We start from the raw sequence: 19,777 nt of genomic DNA, 5'->3' as shown, positions 1-19,777 counted from the left end.
TCGCATTGAACTACAGTGCAATGGGTGCTTTCAGGAAATGAAAATCTTGCATCGACTTGAATCATACCTGCCCGTGGAAGCCCGTTTGGCCTTGACCACTCCCCTGTTATCATACATGGTATGATATCCATTGGCTACTTGAGGCGGGACCTCCTCCACTCGACCAGCGGCGGCTTTCCGATGCCGGTCACTGAAGGTAGGATACGCTGGCCCTGGGGGTCTGTTTCTCATGCGATCGCTGTACGTCGGGTACTGTGGCGGGGGCGGCTGGCTGGACAGATTCTGCAGCTGATGGCTGAACTTAGGGTCTACCTGTTCCCTTTCGATTACTTCTGGCTTCACAGGTGGCTCCTGTACAAACGGCACCTGATACTGGGCTCCTGGAGAGAGCTGTTGGGGGCTGTTGGGAGGCGTAGCCGCTCCCCGTTTGAAGTGAACATCGCTAATAGCGGGAGCTATTCCCTCGTTCTTTATATGCACTTCGAGTTCAATTGGCCAAGCCGGGGCAACCTCAACAGTCTTTTTCGCAGTTGGTACAATCTCGGTCTCTTTCACAAGAGCCTGTGAGCCGGTTGGCCTTTCAGGCACACCCCCTCGGGCATCTTGGAAGGTAACCTCTTTCTTGGGAGACGGTGGAAACACGCTGGCCTGGTAGCGTGGGCTGACGGGCTTGGCTTGGCCGTCCAGTTCCTGGATGCTGTAATTTGTGACCGGTATCCGCTCCGCTCTGGCCTCCACTGGGTAGTACTGCCCATTCTGAACGGCTTTTCTCTCCACCTGAGTCCCCGGAGCTGGGACGCGTTCCACCTTGGCCGTGATTGGCTGTTGCACGACAGCCTCCCTCGGGCTAGGACCTGGCGTTATTGCTGCTACGCCATTTTGGTCAACGATTCTTTCCGTCTGAACAATTCTCCTCTGGGTCACAGTGATGACTTCAGGGGTTGTGGGTGTGTTGCTGCTAGCTGCAGCCGTAGTAGTGCTTGCGACATTCATGGGACTAGCAGTGTCAGTCGAGGTTTGCCGAGCGGGACTGATATGGAGACCGGTTGTGTCCAAAATGTCTCTCTTGTCGCGTCCTTTTGGGGAGAGAGGGTACGGTTCATCTGGTCCTGTGTAAAAAGTGCAAAACAAAATATGAAAATTTACAGCTCTAGACCAAAAGATAATACATATGGGTTAAGTTTTATACCTTAAGCTCGTGTAGAACTACCTATGCACACTTACCGTGCGGTGGGCGTACTGTTGCAAGTGGTGTCCACATCATATTCTTGTAAGCCTTTGGTCCAACCGGAAATCTGGGCGTGGCGCCTCCATTGGGCAGGCTCTCATTAGATGAGCCTACGTCGTACTCTGGTTTACGAGACCACTGCTCCTTGAGATTGGGCGTCTTCAGACCCTCCATCCGGTCCCAGTATTCGCTCTCCTGGTCAAACAACCAAAGATGTCATGAAGAACTCCTCAGGGTTCCCACCGAAATCTTACGGTGAAAATTCCCTGACATTTCCAGGACAAAATGAGGGCTTTCCATGATCAATTCTTGGAATATATAGCGCACGTATCTACCAACAATTACCGGTAGGTACTCAAGGCGCTGGAAAGTATGTCTATTATTAAAGACAGGTAAATGAAGTTGATGAAAAATATGAGGCCCATTATGTAGCACCTATAAGGGTTTACAAGACGCCCATTCTACTCGTAATTAACAAGTAAGCATCATGCGACCGTCTCCTTGCGTGTTCATGCGCCTTTGATGAGCGTTCGATTATCCTGAAAGACCTGTGGAACCATATCACTGTGCGCAGGCACAGTTGAAATACGACGCTGGCTTATTCGTCCTCTAGGTACTGGCTCTCATGAGCATCCAAACCATTTCACAATTTCTACACGGAGTCAATAAGACTTCTGCCTCAGATTTACAAAAAATAGACTAGCTCTAGCGCCCTTAGTGCCAGTCAATAGGTGTACATGTATATTTCATGTGATGTTTAGGGCCTATTGCTTGTGACTGATTCTCAGCTGTTGTTCTGATTGTGATTTTTTTGCTCAGCTGTTCAATGCACACAGCTACCATTCCCTTCAAAATGTGTTTGTTAGAGCCCTTAGAGCCAGTCAATAGGTGTATACTGCATGAGACTTATTGCTTGCGTTTGGTACTGAGTGGCATACTCCATCAGATTGGGCCAAGTGCATAATTACTTGATAAGTGGTTGAAGAACCATGCCTCAAATTTACAAAAATAGATGGGACTATTGCCTTCAGTACCGGTCAATAGGTGTATAGTGCATTGCTCGACTCACATGATTGGGCAGACCACCGGGATTGTGCAGCCATCTTTCAGGGGATTTCCCCTGGATACTCGGACTGGGTGGATCATAGTACTGATGTATGGCTGAGTCTGAGTCGTACCCAGACTGCTGAGGGGTGCGTCTCGTTACTTGCTTGGCCTTGCCAGGTTTGACTCGAGGTCCGGGAGGCGGCTGACTCATGGGTTGGTCACTACCATTTTTGCTTGTAATATCTGAAATTAAGTTTAATTTCAATGAGATCAGATTATCCCAATGTTAAATACATGTACTCGATCACCCTATGCAAAACTTGTAAGCTGTTGTATTTACCGTAAGTCGATTGTTTTCCCTCTTGCCTAATGACCTTTTTATAGGCAGAACACCCTGTGCAAAGCTATCAAAATATTTTCTTTGTTTTTAATTTGCTGGGAATGAGCAAGATCCCAAGAATAACAATCAAAAAGTAAAGCTTTCGATATCAAACAGATGTTGACTCACCAGCAACCCTGTCAGCTACTCTGCCCTCAAGGTTGAGCGGTTCCTCTATGTTAGATTCATCAATATGCAGGTCCACCTTGTATGCATCATTCACGCCAGCCTTGTTCGGTCCAGGCACGTTCTGAGCAGCTGCTTGTTGCCTAGGTAGTGCATTTGACTGATATTTAGCACTGGTTCCGGTCCACCCGTTAGCCAGGTTAGTCTGCCTCGATGGGCCAGTTAGATCACCCCCTTTGTGCACGTCAGTCACATGCAGGTTATGTTTAGTGGTAGACGGCCTGCCTGTTGCAATTGCAGGGTCTTTGTTTTGGAGGTGAGTCCATTCAGACAGCATGCGAATGGCATCTTCCAGGCCGGCCATGAGGTTAATGTTACCAGTGGGATTAGTGGTCTGGCCAACAGGCACAGCCTCCGTCACCCTGGGGGTTACACCACTTGAGGTTTTAGGATTAGACAAGGTAGGCTTATGGTTAGTGTTTCGGGGTAGCAGATGCTGAAGAGGGATGGTCCCAACGTTGTGGCTTCCGACGGGATGTCCGCTACTCCGTTGCCCGAGATCTTCTCTCTGGTGGTTAGTGGAGCTGTATGTTCCTACTGTGTCTGCAGACAGTGCTCGAGGCTCTCTCTGATCAGCTTCATAGTCCTCCCTTCTTAGCCATACATCCTGACTCTGACTGCTGCTTCCTCCCTCAGACTTACCGGTATGCCGGAATCTACCAAGAGGACGATTATGTACCCTATCAGTAAACCCTTGCTTTGGACGCCTTCCAACATCCGTATCGGATTGCCTTAAAGTTAAACCCTGCTTACTTTGAACCAGTCTCGCTTTTGTACTGGATCCCCAATCCATGTCTGTACTGTCTTTGCCACTAAACAAGTTCAAATTGTTAGCGGACGAATGCCTAAGTGTCTGGATTCGATCCATGACCCAGTTGTAGGAAGGGACAGGAAGGACAAGACGGGTATCATCTATGAATGGTGCGGGATTTGCTTGAAGCATTGAGTCATCATGTGGACCTTGTGCATATGGATCCACTCGCTCAAATCTAGAGCTAGGATCCAGAAAATGGGCATGTCTTGTCCTAGGGGTTGAGCATGAAAAGTTTGGAAAGTTAGTTGTTAACTTTGTGTTTGGTTCTGAGTCAGGGAGGTTATCATGAGTAAGCCTTACAGTCCTTGGCAGTGAGTTGTGAAAACCAGATTGCCAAGACTTCTGAGAAGTGCCAAATTCTGAAGGGTTCATCTTAGATCTGTTATACTTTGCCTTTGGATGAGAAGCAGAATTTGTATCATGCATGTAACTTCGGCTGTGAGAGGAATGCAGAGGTCCATCTCTCGGAAGAGAGTGGTAGCGTGGGCCACCAAATGAGGTGGCATTTCTGTTAAGCCGTGCATCAGAGTCAGATGACAATACATGAGGTGTGAAGTGTGTTACACCTGAGGGCGAAGAGGTTTGGTTTGGATACATAGGAGAAGAGTTTGTTTCTGGGAAGTCACTTTGAAAACTCCCCTTGAATGTTTGGTTTCTTGGGAGTGACTGCGATCGGGTTTGTGTTGGGGGTGACTTGGATGATTTTTGCTTCTGTGCAGATTTGTAAAAGGTTACTGAATGAGGGGATCGGTTTGTGTCCAAGTCACCTGTCCATCTGGGGTCTCTCTTTGGGGAGTTTATCATTTGGCGTCTTGGAGTAGAATGAAAGCGGGACATTCTTGATGACTGAGGAGAATGATTTGGGATGGACTGATTGGACCAGGATGATTTTAATGAAGAAGACATGGTTGGTTTGAATGGGATGCTTTCTGATGGCAGAGTATATTGTGGTGGAATGTGAGGAGGTGACGGAACATGAGGGGCAGCGGAAGAATGTGACTGAACAGTTTGCAGTAAGCCTCCCCCTTGTATCTGTAAGTCCCCCTGCCCTCTTGAAATCACTGGTTCCCTACAACCGGGCTCAGACACTGGCTTTCGTTTTAGTGTTGGACTCCCCCCGACACCCTTATCTCTCATGAGTCCCAGAAGCCGGCTCTGTAACCCCCCACTTTCATCTTTCCTGATCTCTTGCATGAACAGCAGGGGCAGCTGTTTCATGTCGAATCCCGCCTTCTGCGGGAACACATGGAGGATCTTCTTGCGGGTTTGCGTTGTGGTAGTTGTGGTGGTCTCGCTCCCGTCGGCACCAACAAATCTTGTTGTCTTAGCGGATTTTACGGGTTCGTTTCCGGTTACGGTGGAGGAGAGGGAGGAAGCATAGCCAGAATCGCTGGACAGGCCCGGGACCCATTGGGTCGTTAGGACATTAAGAGTCTCATCCTGACTGTCTTGGGAGCCAGGGTGTGAAGTTGGAGGAGGGTGAGTGACAGATCTGTTGTTTGTTGTGGAGAGGGATGCAGTGGGGAGTTGGCATGCACGTCATTCCAACAAGATGATGAATTGATATGGAAAGCAAAAACAGGATGAATGGACAACCGAATGGTCAATACACATGCACTACCCACTGTGAAATGAAATTAATTGACAGTCAAGAGTGGAAAGAGATAGATCAAGGACCTTAAGATGATTAATTAATGCCAGTGTTATTAAGAAAGTAAGAAAGAAATACAAAACACCAAATAATTGTTTCATTAATTGGATACAGGATCACAGTAGAAATTAAAAAAGTAATTGTTAACGTGTTCAGTTAAAACCCAGCCCCACCCCACAAAAACGGCTTCTTACATTTTGTAGGCAAAAGTTACATTTGAAATATGTAAATTTGTAAATTTGCCCGGTAAGTGATGGTTTCTGTTAACAACACTGAAACTGTAAGTACATGTACTTAAAACCAAGAAGGGGGGGGGGGGGGGGGGGGGGTAATTAATACTTTTAGATAAGTTTTGTTGTTATGTGACCAATATTGAGCCGAACAGCTCACAGTACCCAGAAGAGGAGTTACTAAAATCAATAATACACACAAGGAATTTGAGCCACAGATCCAGCATGCGGAACACATGCCACAATCAAACAGAGTGCAAACAAAAACTTTCTGCACAACATGCACCACAGCACTTAAGTGGTTCTACATGCACAGTGTTCTGAAAGGAACCAACCGTAACAAATTACATATTGTAGTCTGAAACTTTTATTTTGAGATCAGAAAATTTCAGTACATACATGTACAAGGAAGGAGTACACAGCATTGAGCTGGTATATGTATATTGTGCATTGGTTCAAATGGAACCTCCTGGGGGCAACAAGACGATAATAGTTGCCCGCTGTTCTGATTCTGTCAAAAGATACTTAATTCCATGCTCAAGAATTAAAAATGACTGGAGGGCTAAGTTGGTCATGTATATTAAGATCTTTTCGTTTGGGCTTGCGGTAACACCATGTGGTAATAACTACTGCTTAGAAGATATTTAGTTCTGAAAAGAACTTGTCCTGCTTATTATCAACTTTCGCTAAGTAGTTTTTTGTTCTGATAAGAACGGTCCTGCTTTCAGTTCTAAAAGAACTTGTCTTTGGTCTCAATGTTTTGACTAGTCTGCTCTAGTCTTGGTCAGGAGACGATACTCCTACTCAAATCTTCTTACCCAGCATTATCTTTCAGAGTACTCGAGTGCGGTCCGGCTGGAGGTAGTGTCGTTATACCATCGCCAATCCCATACGTCGGCGCTTGAGGAGCGCGCTCTGTATCTTGGCGCTTCTGGGTCACCACGGGCCTCTCCCGGTCGTAGGTGATGTCCGAGGTTTGTCGGTTGAGTGATCGTTGATTGGACTGCCACAACGGGCTGCCGTCGTGCTCGTAGGTGTTGGGCGGCGTCAGCGGGCCGGCATCCACCGAAGCCTTCGGAGAGTGGGAGCTGGACAGCTGCTGGGTGACGGACTTCTCCAAGTTGGTCAGATGGGGCCGAGGCAGGGGACCGTTAGCGGCGCTACTGCTGCTAACACCTTCACATGATCAAAGGAAAACTTGGTAACTCTGCTAGACAAGTACAGCATGTCACTAATCAACAGGATTGTAATAACACCATGATGCATATCTTGATACTGAAATAACGAAACCATACGATCAGAATTTCATCCAATTATTGCAATCTTGATATTGTGTTTTTGGATTACAGCATTCTTGTATCATGGTAATCAAAATTATATTGTCATCATCAGTATAACCGAAGTGTTGATGTTGACAGACACAGAGACCAAAGACAAATTAAAAAAAAACCTACACAATGTTGAATGATCACAAATAATCCAAGCAAGTATTACCTGAGGAGTCAGTCCTTGGTGGGGAGAAAGATGAACTATAAGATGGTCCTGGTAGAGATGTGTCAATAAATAAAGGCTTTGAAGAGGGATCCATTTGCCCTCTCTTCATCTGCAACTTGCGTTGTTTCTCTTCCAACCAGGTCAGATTGTCAGTGGGTGCCTGCTCCCTAGGGGCCTGCTCCCTAGGGACCTGGACCTGGGGCTGTATCAGCGGTTCCGGAACAGGTTCTTGTCTGGGTTCTGGTACTTTCGGCAGTTCCCTCTTGGGGGTCTGGTACGTGGCGTGCACCGCAGCTCCTTCCCGCTGACGCTTCTCCTTGAGCTTCTGTTGCTGCCTCTGAAGCCAGGTCATTGCGTCATCCCCGATTTCTGATGATGCACGGGTGCTGCTTGAAGGCGATGGAGTCGGCTCGTAGTTCGGTGGCTGCCTGGGTGCGTTATCTCCAGTGAATGCGGGTGAGACACTAGGTCCCTGTGGAGACGTCGGATCCTCCTTGTAAATGAACATCAACTGTTCCTTCTTGGCTCGGAGTGGCTGCGGCTGCCAAACATCTTGCTGTTTGGAGGTTTGGGGGTAGGGTGACGAATTGAATTGTTGTATGGGAGCCCTGGTGTTTTCAAAACCATCGTGCGCCCTCCCGGCTGGTGGGTACTGGTTGTTTTCCTTTGTCACGGCGTATGTGGGGTTGTCGTGCAACTGTGGAGTTCTTTGCATGTTAAAATCAGGTAATCTGCTACTCTCAACTGTCTCAACCCGACTGAAGGCAATTTTCTCCTCAACAGGACGGTCTTGCAGGCTCGCTTGGTTGTTAACAAACGGGTCCCGTTTTTGAACCGCATCTGTGATCTCCGCATAGGGGTTTTCAAGCTCTCCTTGCGTACTACGAAACTGAGGATGATACACCTTCGGGGCCGGAGAACGTCCTGATTCTAAAGAGGGAAGATGAGACATCTGCGCCTCAACTTCAACAATTCTTCTTTTATCGCCAGCCTAATATAAAAAAGATGAAATAATGGTAAGTGTACTGTTGCAATTTTTTAGTCCTCTTGCAAAATGTTACACTTTGATGGCCAGAAAAGGGATTATTTCATCTAATGTGGTTGTACTAAGAATTATATAATTACTCATAAAACTATTAAGTTATTTTACAGAATGTTAACTTTTTGTGGGCAAGAAAGGGGTCATTGTAAAGTGTTTACATAACAAAGTAAATTTCAACTTGTTTCTCTCTGTTAAAAAGGGATTTATAATGAAGCAGATTGAAAAAGAAAACATTAATAAAGAATTATACATCCTATCAATGTAACACCTGACAAAAATCAAAGCAAACAGTTGGAACTTATTCTTCATTTAATTCTGTCACTTTTACAATAGCAAGTCAATCACAAGTCTATCATAAGTAAGGTCAAAAGCAACAGGAAATGAAAAATGAAACATTAATGCCTTGTCACAGTTCATATGACTAGCTTTTGCCTTGTCTTGCAACTGGATGATGGACATGTGTCCGTACCTCTCCTGATCCAATGCTACCAGGACTACTCAGGGCCGGTACGTCTTCTCCGATTCCCCTCAACAAATCATCCAAGTCTCGTTTCTCCTTGTAATTCATTTCCCTCCGTAGTGGAGTCGAAGTCTCCGGCGACTGTCTTGGTCCGTTGGACAAGTCAGTCGGCTGCTGGGGCCCGTTTGCAAACTGGACCAATGTCGGGCTCAGGGGATGCTGCATGGGGCTGGGAGGGTCACTAGTAGGGGTGCGTGGGCTTGGGGTACGCTGAAAGTTTGGGTCCATCTGAGCATTCATCTTGGCACGCAACACGGCCAGCTGCGTGGTCTGCATAGGGCTGCGCGGACCTGCATCGTAGTCCAAAGTGTTGGGTATGACAGGCAACAGTTGATTGGACCGCGGGGAAATGGAGGCTGGCGAGGTCGGGCTGGGGCTGGCAAAGAACGGATTGTCGTGCTGAATGGGACTGGGCGTCTTCTGGACTTCGGCATACAGGCTGCCGTCTGGAGCTGAGCTGTGGGGGACGTTGTTGTTGATGCTGACTGACAAGTCAATCACTTCAGGGGTATAGTCTGGCAAAACACGAACACAAAAATTACAACTTCAACATAAATAACGATGTTTTAAAAATTCTACAATGTAGAACGTGAACATGTTGTGGCTGTGTGTTTCCCATAATTTAGACTACCAATCCATGATGATGTATGCCCTAATTTGGTTAATTTTATCAAGAAATACGTATGTCCACTCCCAAGCCCCCAAGAAGATAAGTCATTTGTATCTGTGTGCCTACCTAATCACTTTGGCCATAGTTGTTTAAGAAATCTCACAGAATTACAGAAATCACTCTTGCTATACCTACCTCCTCCTTCAATGGTTTTGTCGAAGTTCTCATAGGAGTCCCAGCGGATCAGGGGATCATCCATTTCATCTACGGGGAAGTTACTGCCGGCTACATAGTCACTGCCGTGCAGACGGTCTGGCGTGTGGGAAAATATAAACTCCACTTTGGTGAAGTCTGGGAACCGTGCATCTGAAAAGAAAAGAAGGAAAAGTGTTGAATGCGAGTCAAACATTAAAAGCCAATATTTCTGCACATGGCCATATTTAAGGAAATCAAAAGTCCTGCCAATGCCAAAAAGGCCACATCACGTACTGACTTACTAAATGAAATTCTGACTGATACGCTTGGCATAAATAATAACCTATGCAACTGCCTTAAAGCTATAGTCCATCATTTGCAGCCATCCGAAAAGTAACTGGCGTAATTACTGTCGAAAAACAAACTTGGTTGAAAGATAGTAAGGGAACTAAACTCCCTGTGAAATTATTCTTTCTGGGAAGCTGTCATTTTGAAGTAATCAACGAAAGAAGGCATTTCCAACGGTGATTCTTAAGAAGCACCGTAGGAAAATTTAAATTAGTAGTTCGTTTTGTTATTCAGCGCAGCGCGCACAAGTATTGGAACGACGCACACGCGCGCGCAGTTATAATTTGTCGGATCAGTGCGCGACGCCGCGTATAGCTGCAATTCAAAACAATTCAAAACATGATTCAGTAACTTTTGATTTGAAATTGAGATCTTAGAATGCTGCTTTTCTCGGAATGTACAGCTGAAGCTTAGCTGAAACTTCATCAGGTTAGTTGCTCAGTGTCCTTCATTAGATTTTGAACACTTTTGTTGCTTCAAACGAACAAAATGCACTAATTACAAATGATGGACTATAGCTTTAACTGTGGACAAACTTTTTGGTCCGTTTCAACTAGGAAAGCCTGTATTACTTTACATTTTCTTTCCAACTTTGCAGCTAGTGTTTAAAAAAACAAAACGAAAGTGTGATATTATTATTGACTTACCAGTGCAGGCATCATCCAAATCACTCTTTTGGAACACGATCCGGCACTCCATGATGGCCGTGGTGTGAAACTGACAACGGAAGACCACATCCCGGGTAGTGGCCCGGAACTTCTTGTGGTAACACTTGACCAGGATGTCCCCCCTGATTGGCAGTGCCTGGCCCAACGTGATGGCAAATTGGCTTGTTCCTTCCGGCACTGAGCTGTAAGTAACATAATAGAGAGCAGTTGAAATTTTGTTACTGTTGCTGATTATAACTTTATGATTGCCTGAGTTACAAATCGTCACCGACACCACGAAGTAACACTCCACGTGTTACACAATATTTTTTTCAATGTTCAGTTTTATTTTACATTTTTAAACATTATTCATCAAGGCCTACCATTGCACAAAGTTTCAAAGCTTCAAGAGCTTTACTTTAATGCATGTAATTACGTTAATTATTCATGGCAACTTTTGCGCAAAAGTGAAAAATTTTCGTTTTCACAAAGTAACACTCAAGTTCCATTTACCACTGCAATGCATGGCGTGCACTCTGCTCAAATGTGAGCAAAAACGTTTTCAAGAAGTAACACTTTACTAAGTTGTATGAGTGCGCGCGCTGACCTGAAGTTGCACTTTTCTCGTGTTGTATAAATTGAAGAGTGTTACTTCGTGAAAACGAAAATTTACAGTTTCGCAACTTTTTCACTCACCTTTTTTCTCTTATTTCTTGTTGATTTAATACACAAACGGGTGAAAAACGGCAGATTTAATAAATTCAATTCATCAAGTGTCAACAACGAGAAACCCAACTGAAAACACTCTGCCGTTTTGACGCAAATTGTTGCTTTAGAAGGCGTTCAACTTTAGATGCCGTTTTCTCCGATTGCTAGTTTTTACTGGTATGTAGATGGGTGTTACTTCGTGGTGTCGCTGACAAAATGTGTTCAAAGGGCCAATGAACAAAGATTGGAACGGCTGAAAGTATGTTGTAGCCATAATATTGTAGATTAACCCTCCTGCTATTTAAACAGTCACAGATTTACACCCACTTCCCATGCTATACTTTTAACACTGGCTAGTCACCAGCAGCCAGATCATATGTCAAGCAAGCACTGTGACCTGTCAAACTCAGTCAACAGACCAGGAACAGACAGAGCAGGCAAGTTGTGGTCACAGCTGGCTTATCAATCACTCGGAGACAAAGCATACGGTAGCTGTTCATGTACCAAGTTACATGAACAGTCATGGCCAGTCAATACTACTTTATGCAGTTGCTAAGCTTTAAAAATGTTACAGTTACAACCAAACATTTTTTTTTTGAGTTTGTATGATGTCTCCAAACCACTTACATGTATGTACACCAATTAAAACAGAAATGGTTATTCGCTAACAGTCACAAAGCACAGCAAAAGAGAGCATACTCACTATACTCCAGATGTGAAGATGGGCTGCATCCCTTGATATACTCTCAGGAAGGGTCTGCAACCTACATTTTTGTAAACCAAAAGAAATCAAAAGTGCTATCAGCAATATTGTTTCACAGGTCATGGCATTATGAGCAACGATAAAAATATCCATGCAAGCACAAGCATCAGAACATGTACACAGTACTAGTGCATATATGCTTGAGGTGGGTACAATTATTTCTGCTGTAGTGAGTCCAAATACTACTACTGGTTAAGCAGCACCGTGAAACTGCACAATATGGAAGAGTTAAGCTTTAAAGATATAGTCCATCATTTGTAATTTGTGCATTTTGTTCGTTTGAAGCAACAAAAGTGCTCAAAATCTAAAGAAGGGTACTGAACAACTAACCTGATGAAGTTTCAGCTCAGCTTCAGCTGTACATTCCGAGAAAAACAGCATTCTAGGATCTCAATTTCAAATCAAAAGTTGCCGAGTCATGTTTTGAATTGCGCCTGAATTCAGCGTCCGAGACACGTTCTCGCTAAGCCGATTGCAGCTACGCGATGTCGCGCACTGATTCGACGAATTATAGCAATCGGGGGTGCGTGTGCGTCGTGCCAATGCTCGCCGAATAACAAAACGAACCACTAATTTAAACTTTCCTACGGTGCGTCTTAAGAAACACCGTTGGAAAGGCCTTCTTTTGTTGATTACATGTACTTCAAAATGACAGCTTGCCAGAAAGAATAATTTCACAAGGAGTTTAGTCCCCTTACTATCTTTCAACCAAGTATGTTTTTCAACAATAATTACGCCAGTTACTTTTCGGATAGCTGCAAATGTTGGACTATAGCTTTTTAAGTGTCAAGAAAAGCTCATGGACTGCCAATGCATGCTCTCAGTACATGCACCTTCAACTTGTCGTCTCAATACTCTGTACAAGTTGAAACTATAACTCAGAAAACCTACCTCCATTGATGTCATAGTTAGGCACGCCATGGATCAGCACATGGTGCAAGAACAGCGGTGCACTGTTGACTTGTATTGACTTGGTGAGTAGTCCCGTGAAGTAGTTGACGTAGCGATGCTGGGACGGGTGCATGGACGACTCTGTCTTAGCCTCCATGAAACGCTTCATAGCATACCGATCCATGGCAGTCTCAGCGCTGGACGTCAGAAACAAAACCTTTTTATTCGTCCTCACCACCCATGATTTACATAGACATTAACTAACCTGGGATGTGTTCCACTTACCCGAACAACAAAAACGTTGCTACCGATTTCACATTGGCTATTCACACACAGTATCGGGAATGTTGGCAAACGTTTGCATTCTTCAAATAAGTGGAACACATCCCGGGGCTCAATTTCACGACTAATGAAGAACCTGCAAGGACTTTTGCAGAAAATGCATTCGCATACTTCTAGGGTAAACACAGATTGGCTTGTGAACATGCCTACATCTGGCAACTCAGGAGTCTGTGCTTACAAGGTTAGCACAGAATTTCTCTGCTAAGCGCTGTAAGCAGAGAATGGTGGCCCCAGGTGCAACCTTCTGTGATAAGCAAAGCCTGTAGACGGGGCCTGAGCGTGTTCAGTGAAAACTTTATCGTTTTCTTGCCATTAATGTGGATGATACTGGAGAGGTTTCTCACCCTCATCCTAAATCTCTGGACTCACTTAAGCGACAAAGGCAAACTCTGGACCTGACTTTCTCTACAAATGTGTCAACTCTTCCTTTACTTGCAATTTGATTTCTTGTTTCCTCGTTGAAGATTCCCTGTTCCGATCTCCATAATTGTGATGCAAGGTCAGCTACCGTGTATTGAAGAGTCTGGACACGAGTGAGCTTTATTCATTTTATTTGTCTTCTAATAAGGGAATAAATATGTGCTCGGCCGGTTTTAAACAAGTACATTTAAAACCGGCTAGGGGCCTGGACACTGACAATGGCTCGAGCTGAAGGCAAGGGCCTTTATCCGCGTCCAACGAGGCCTCTAACCATGCTAACCAGTTTTAAACGTACTTGTTCAATACTGGTCACGACTTATTTATTCACATTCATAAATACCTTTCAGTCAAAATGTCAAAACAAGTCAAGAATTCACAAATTTCCAACGATTTTGTTTAACAATTTTACTTCATGTTTTGTGAAACACCCCTCTGGCCATATCTATGGTATGTGCCTCGCACGCGTGGTGCTAAAAATATACTTATAATTGGGGTGCGAACGGCATGTACTGCGCGTTGTGGTGCAGAATGCAGCGGTGTTTCACCGGCAGCTTAAAACCACCCACGTGACGGGCTTTCGACCAATAGGAATTGGTAAACTGTCTCAGGTATTTATGAATATTTTTAATGTCTAAATTTTAAGTACGCACGTATTTTGGAAAAGTTGGAGACATCCTATTGGTCAAAGGAGCATTGAGGGTGCCCGTTGCATGTCGCGCACATGGGTGCTTAAAATTTCAGAACACATGCAATGTGCGCAGTGCTCTGCTGTCACTTCTTCTTCTGGTCACTGGATTAATGGTTTGGGGGATTTAAGAAAGCTGAAATCAATCAGCTTAACTTAAACCAAAATTCGAGCAACGGATGGAATCATTTTTTTTTCTCCAGACTTACCTTGAGGTGATATTGATGTAATTCATGTAGGCCAACACCACTACTCCAATTGGGCCTCTTCCACCCTGCAAGAACATGAATGTTGTCTGGGATTACATACATGTACTTGGCATTCGTATTTTGCAAGTGAAATCCGATGAGATGCAGTATTTCCCCGTAAACAATTTTCAGTTGAACCCCAAAAAATTACCAAGTCACAATTCAAAACTGATCTAATGACAGAACCAGCTTCAAGAGTTTTGGCTTTTCTAAATTTGTCTACTCTCCAACACTTGTTTTTCTTAAAACAAGAAATTATTCCTTACATATTCATGCTCATTATAAAGGCAGCCCCGTCGGCAAGTAAGACGAAAAAACAAAACAAAAAAAAACCCACGTTAGCACGGTGGTGCTTTCCTTGCTTTTCGCCTGTGACCCGGGTTCAATATCCCGCCTAAACTGACAAATGCATTGAGTTTTCAGTTTCTACCTGATTTGTTGGTTTTCACAAGATAATATGTGTCTACAGTTTTGTCCCCATCTTAAACTTTTACATTTCTCCATTGACTTCTTTCTACAGGTTTCTTCCGGCTTGCGGGCTACAGTACCCTTAAGGCATCAAAGGAATCCCCTTGTTAATCCTTGGTTTCATTACAAAACAATCACAGATATCACAATTGTGTGTACATTGTACCTTACAATGTAGTACTACCACATTATGGCTGTCAGCTTTCAACCAGGTCTCAATGTGTTTGCAGATGCTGCAAAGCTTCTCTAATGACGGCGCGAGATGGTCCGGCCAGCCAAGATCATACACCTGTGTTGTACATGAATGAGTTCAAACTAGTGTATTAACCAAATATGGCCAATGCATTTGCATTCATCACAGACTTACAAGTTAAGTTGACGAGGGTGACTGGATGTCAGGAAAGGTTTTCATGTGCTTCTTGTATATTTAAAGGGAAGATAGAACATTTGCAAAAGTCAAAAAACAAGTTGATCAAATTACCACAAAATTCTTTACTGGACTGTTAGGGAATGACAGTCTAAAGCATCCCGTACAATCATGGCTCCTGGTGTGCTGACATGTTTAAGTAAAGTGGTAATTTTTTTTCCATTCCAGTGCTGGTCGGAGAAAACTGGCTTTTTTTTCTTCAAAAACTGCTCCTTATTTTTCATATTCTGCATTTTCTTTGCAATTGATTACACACTGATTCTCTGACCTCATAATTCCTGAACGTCTATAAATTGCTTTGTTTCATCTTGAGTGGGGTCAGGGAACCAGACTACAAGAACATGACTGGTTTTCTTGTTTTTTTTCACCATCTACGAACCCAAAACGTGATAACAAGTCAGTGTAACAATATTTGCTCTAACATACTATTCCTCCAAATCCATTTATTCCTAAAAATTACAGCCAAAACAAATGTTGTACATTCCCTTCAATGAGAACACAACCACTGTTCAACTGGCCTTTGTGAATAATTAACACAGAGTTGAAGTGAAGGTCGTCAATCTTAAGTGCCAAGTTATTCAAATCATCTGTGACAAAGGCAAAGCTTTGCAATAGACCTTTATCAGGGAACACCATCTTCAAAATCAAAGCGAGGTATATAACGCAAACAAACATGTCAATAGTGTGTACGGTGAAGGAGTGACTCCCGCAAAGTTACAGCAGATTGATACTCTATAAATGGATGGATCTGCTCAAATACCCCAAAACATCAAACAACATTCTAGGTGGGTCACGTCTTATTGTATTTTGAAGAAGGATATAATCACTTTAATAAGGTCTATTGTTCATCCCCAGTTACTTGTGTCCCAACTTGTGATTTGACCTACGATTGACGAAGCTATTTCAGTTAAACTCAAGACAAAATTGATTGTGTCCTACATCAAAAATGGTCTCTTGTTAATGCCTTGATAACTGTGTCGTTACTTTTGATTTGTCTTGTGACTGACTTGTGATTTGACTTAATTGTTCAAGTTCAACTTGACAGAGACCAAATGACCTCCACCGAAAATGGTTTAACAATGTTGCTAATCGTCTGTAAGCAAAAGACTGACAAGTGATTTGACTTGCGATTGACCTGATTAGCAGAATTAAACCAACCCTGTCCTATACCAACCTGAGGACTGAGTTGTTTGATGTCATGTCGCTTCTGGGACAGATTGAAGACGACATACTTGTCTTGATGCTTACTTCTCAGCATTCTCACCACATCCCGGAGGTTGCTGCGGTACTGGGCCTCCAATCCACCCGCTGGAAAGGAAACAGCTGATGAGGAAAAATAAAAATTTAAAATAGGAGACTTGAATCTGTTCTCGAACCATGTTATAACAACTACTCTAAAAGACGGAAGTGGAAAAAATAAACTTAAATAGCCTGAAAAATAGGGGGGGGGGTGTCAGGAACACCATTGCCCAATTGTCTGTAGAGTAATACTCAAGATATGTGTTTAATTCTGTAGAATTTTGGCTAAAGTAACAACCTTATACGGTCCACAGAAGAAAAGGATGCAAAAAGATCCTAGCCAGCTTCAATGCGATGATATGGAATAAATACATGTACCGGTATGTGCTTGGCCGGTTTTACCAGTTCACGCCGGGATTATTTTGACAAGAACGGAGAGAGGACGGGGTTAAAGCCATCACCCTTGGGCAGCACACTCGTATTTCAGGGGTTGCTCCCTGCGAGCGGGTCACCGACACATATTTCTAGCCTCACTCCCTGCATGTTTATCCGTCATCCGTTCCGAATACCGCAAAACCTTTGCGGGTATACACGTCATCCGGTGCGAACTGGTTAAACAAGTATGTTTAAATCCGGCTAATAAGACCCCAGCCGAAGGATCAAACAACCCTCTTGCCATTTCTAAGGTATGTGCCTCATGCACGTTTTCCTTTTAATTAGATCGGAGCACGCGGCACATACTGCGCGACGTGGCACAGAATGCAGTGGTGCAGGAATTTTGTGTTTAAAACCAGTTGGTGTTTAATCAGCGCTTTAAAACCACCCCCGTGCAAAGGTCTCGAACAATAGGAACAAGTAAACTGTCATACATGTAGGTATTTATAAATAATGTATTGAACCATGCACAATGTATTTACCGATCAGCCTTTCGGTGATGTAATCCACATCCAGATCGAATGAATACCTGATGTAGGAATCCCCAACACTACAAGAAAAAAAAAACCAAGAAAATAAGAATTGTCAAATTGGCAGCAGCCAGTGCACACTGCCTGTCACATTGCACACTACCGGGTACCTGTTTTGTGTACTTTTTGGGAACCCTGAGTTTTCTTATTTAATAAATCTTGCACTGGATAAAGTTTTTGTGTCGGTTTTTCAGAACCAGTCAAGCGAAACCAAACAGAAAATTGGTGAAATGCATAACTTTTCACTGAGGACCTGGGCCAAATCCCTTCTTACTGTAGCAGAAAATTATGTGCTTACAGTTAATACGGTATTTCACGGGTAAGTGAGGAATGTTGGGTTTTGCACATGCGCACATCCCATAACTAAGGATTCGGTACTTACAGGGATAACACAGAATTTTTCTGCTAGCGTGGTTAGGGCGAAAAGGTGATGGTAAGCACGGAATTGGGCCCAGCTTGGCATCAGTACCATCTATTGGGGAATCACATGTACACATTTACAAAAATGTACAATGTATGTAAACTTATTTACCTGGGTTGCCTTGCGATCTCTGCGTGCACGTGAGTCGTCATTTTGTTCCTATTACTGTCTGTGTGTTGGCTGCTCTGTGGGACAAAAAAACAACAACAAGGAAACGTGAATAATGGGAATATCATGTTATTTATCATGTTATTTGATTATTCCAACTTGGACTCGATCGAGTATTCCAATATTCAAAGTGTGCTGAACAAGTTTAACATCATACACCAACCTAAACTACGTAGCTGCCAATCTGGATTGCATGTTCCTTCCATTGTTGAAAATTGACAAAGATCTTATTAAAAGTAATATTGAGAAGAAGCAGAATGGCTGATATTTGATAGAATAAAGAAGAAATTTAAGCTTATATCCCTCACAGAAACTCTCAAGTCATGCGTGAAAGTGGATTTCCACAAAAGTGAGGCATTTGAAAAACAATAAAACCATGAAATTGAGGAAATTTTGGGGTAACACCATGTGGAAAGAAATCTCTTCTTGGAAGATGTGTGGTTCTGAAAAGAACCGGTTGGTTGAGTGTACAACTCAACGTTTTGGAGAGTGTGCTCTGAGACTCACCCTCCTGAGGAGGACAGAGCACACTGTCCAAAACGTCGAGTTTACACTCAACCAACCGGTTCTTTTCAGAACCACACTTCTTCCAAGAAGAGATTTCTTTCCACATGGTGTTACCCAAAAAGATTCCTCTATTTTATCTCATCCGCCATGCAAAGCTTCAAGTCATATATAAATAAAACCATGCTTCTGAAATACGATTAAAAGAACATCTTAGACTTTTGTCATGATCTCCTCGAGACCTCTCACATATTTCAAATAACTGAATTGACTGAATTATTAAAAAAGCTATTTGAATATTCGGTTGATGAACTCCACTCTATCCACTCTTTTTTTGAAAGATCTTTCTTGTTGTTATCCATTCTGCCTAAAACATGTAGTTAAATTGCATTTAAATTTTTTCAACTAAAAATGTAAGCTTGTTTTGATAACTTGGGATTCACGTCTACAGGTCTGTACCCCAGAATTGGTATCATCAGAGGTGCCTCGATCATTTGCTCAAAGATCCTCATGATTCTCAGTGTTCAAATTTACTGCCTAAGCGGTTCATGTTTCACAACAGACAGAACATCTGTGTGAATCAATATGGCAATATCCCATCCATGCCATTCAAATGTCAAGGTGAACAGACAATATTCAAATTATGGTCACAACTCATGACATATTGCGTGGAATGCGAGACATCTCACTGTCAATATATCATGACTGCCCGGGATATGCCACCGCCGTAGAAACTATTCCACCAAAGTGACAGCATAAACAATAAATCATGTATAAATGCACGTTCTTCTCTCTTGCTTTTTTTATGGATGCTTAAACTCTGATCTTGTGCAAAAATGTTTGAGAAAAAAAAATAGTTTGTAGTTTAATTAAAATCCTCACCCAATTTTGGTACCAAATGATACTTACAGTGTAAAATGAGCATGCTATTACAAAGTGACAAAAATTAACGTACGTGTACTGTAGAATGCAAGGACCCATAGGCCTATCCTATAGCACCACATTTTAGTCAAACATGTGCATTTTCATGTGGTACCGGTACATTGTTTGCATGGACACGATGGTGAGCATGTAGTTGCATAATCTGTGTCAAATTATATATCTTCTACAAATACATGTATCTGTTCCTCTTACTTC

At 43.3% G+C, this 19,777-nt stretch overlaps 1 protein-coding gene across 5 annotated transcripts in view; it reads right to left on the bottom strand.

Annotated features, from left to right (window-relative positions):
• LOC119721241 (tensin-like) overlaps nucleotides 1–19,777 on the bottom strand; it is a 74,096-nt gene that overhangs the window by 12,545 nt on the left and 41,774 nt on the right. For 3 of the 5 annotated variants that reach the window (XM_038191211.1, XM_038191212.1, XM_038191213.1), the window contains 16 exons: nucleotides 18,080–18,153; nucleotides 17,500–17,567; nucleotides 16,518–16,666; nucleotides 15,083–15,205; nucleotides 14,410–14,474; nucleotides 12,754–12,950; nucleotides 11,803–11,863; nucleotides 10,392–10,594; nucleotides 9,397–9,567; nucleotides 8,541–9,106; nucleotides 7,030–8,020; nucleotides 6,354–6,711; nucleotides 2,784–5,146; nucleotides 2,298–2,518; nucleotides 1,225–1,423; nucleotides 68–1,109 (listed from right to left, as the gene is read on the bottom strand). In XM_038191211.1, the coding sequence (XP_038047139.1) occupies nucleotides 68–1,109; nucleotides 1,225–1,423; nucleotides 2,298–2,518; nucleotides 2,784–5,146; nucleotides 6,354–6,711; nucleotides 7,030–8,020; nucleotides 8,541–9,106; nucleotides 9,397–9,567; nucleotides 10,392–10,594; nucleotides 11,803–11,863; nucleotides 12,754–12,950; nucleotides 14,410–14,474; nucleotides 15,083–15,205; nucleotides 16,518–16,666; nucleotides 17,500–17,567; nucleotides 18,080–18,153 (6,851 nt within the window). The remainder of the gene's footprint in view (nucleotides 1–67; nucleotides 1,110–1,224; nucleotides 1,424–2,297; nucleotides 2,519–2,783; nucleotides 5,147–6,353; nucleotides 6,712–7,029; nucleotides 8,021–8,540; nucleotides 9,107–9,396; nucleotides 9,568–10,391; nucleotides 10,595–11,802; nucleotides 11,864–12,753; nucleotides 12,951–14,409; nucleotides 14,475–15,082; nucleotides 15,206–16,517; nucleotides 16,667–17,499; nucleotides 17,568–18,079; nucleotides 18,154–19,777) is intronic. The other 2 variants (XM_038191214.1, XM_038191215.1) reach the window with 2 other exon arrangements.

Source organism: Patiria miniata, unplaced genomic scaffold (assembly GCF_015706575.1).
Source record: "Patiria miniata isolate m_02_andy unplaced genomic scaffold, ASM1570657v1 HiC_scaffold_13, whole genome shotgun sequence".
Taxonomy (NCBI): domain Eukaryota; kingdom Metazoa; phylum Echinodermata; class Asteroidea; order Valvatida; family Asterinidae; genus Patiria; species Patiria miniata.
The sequence above is the reverse complement of the archived record's forward strand: the minus strand, read 5'-3'. Positions and strand labels throughout refer to the sequence as shown.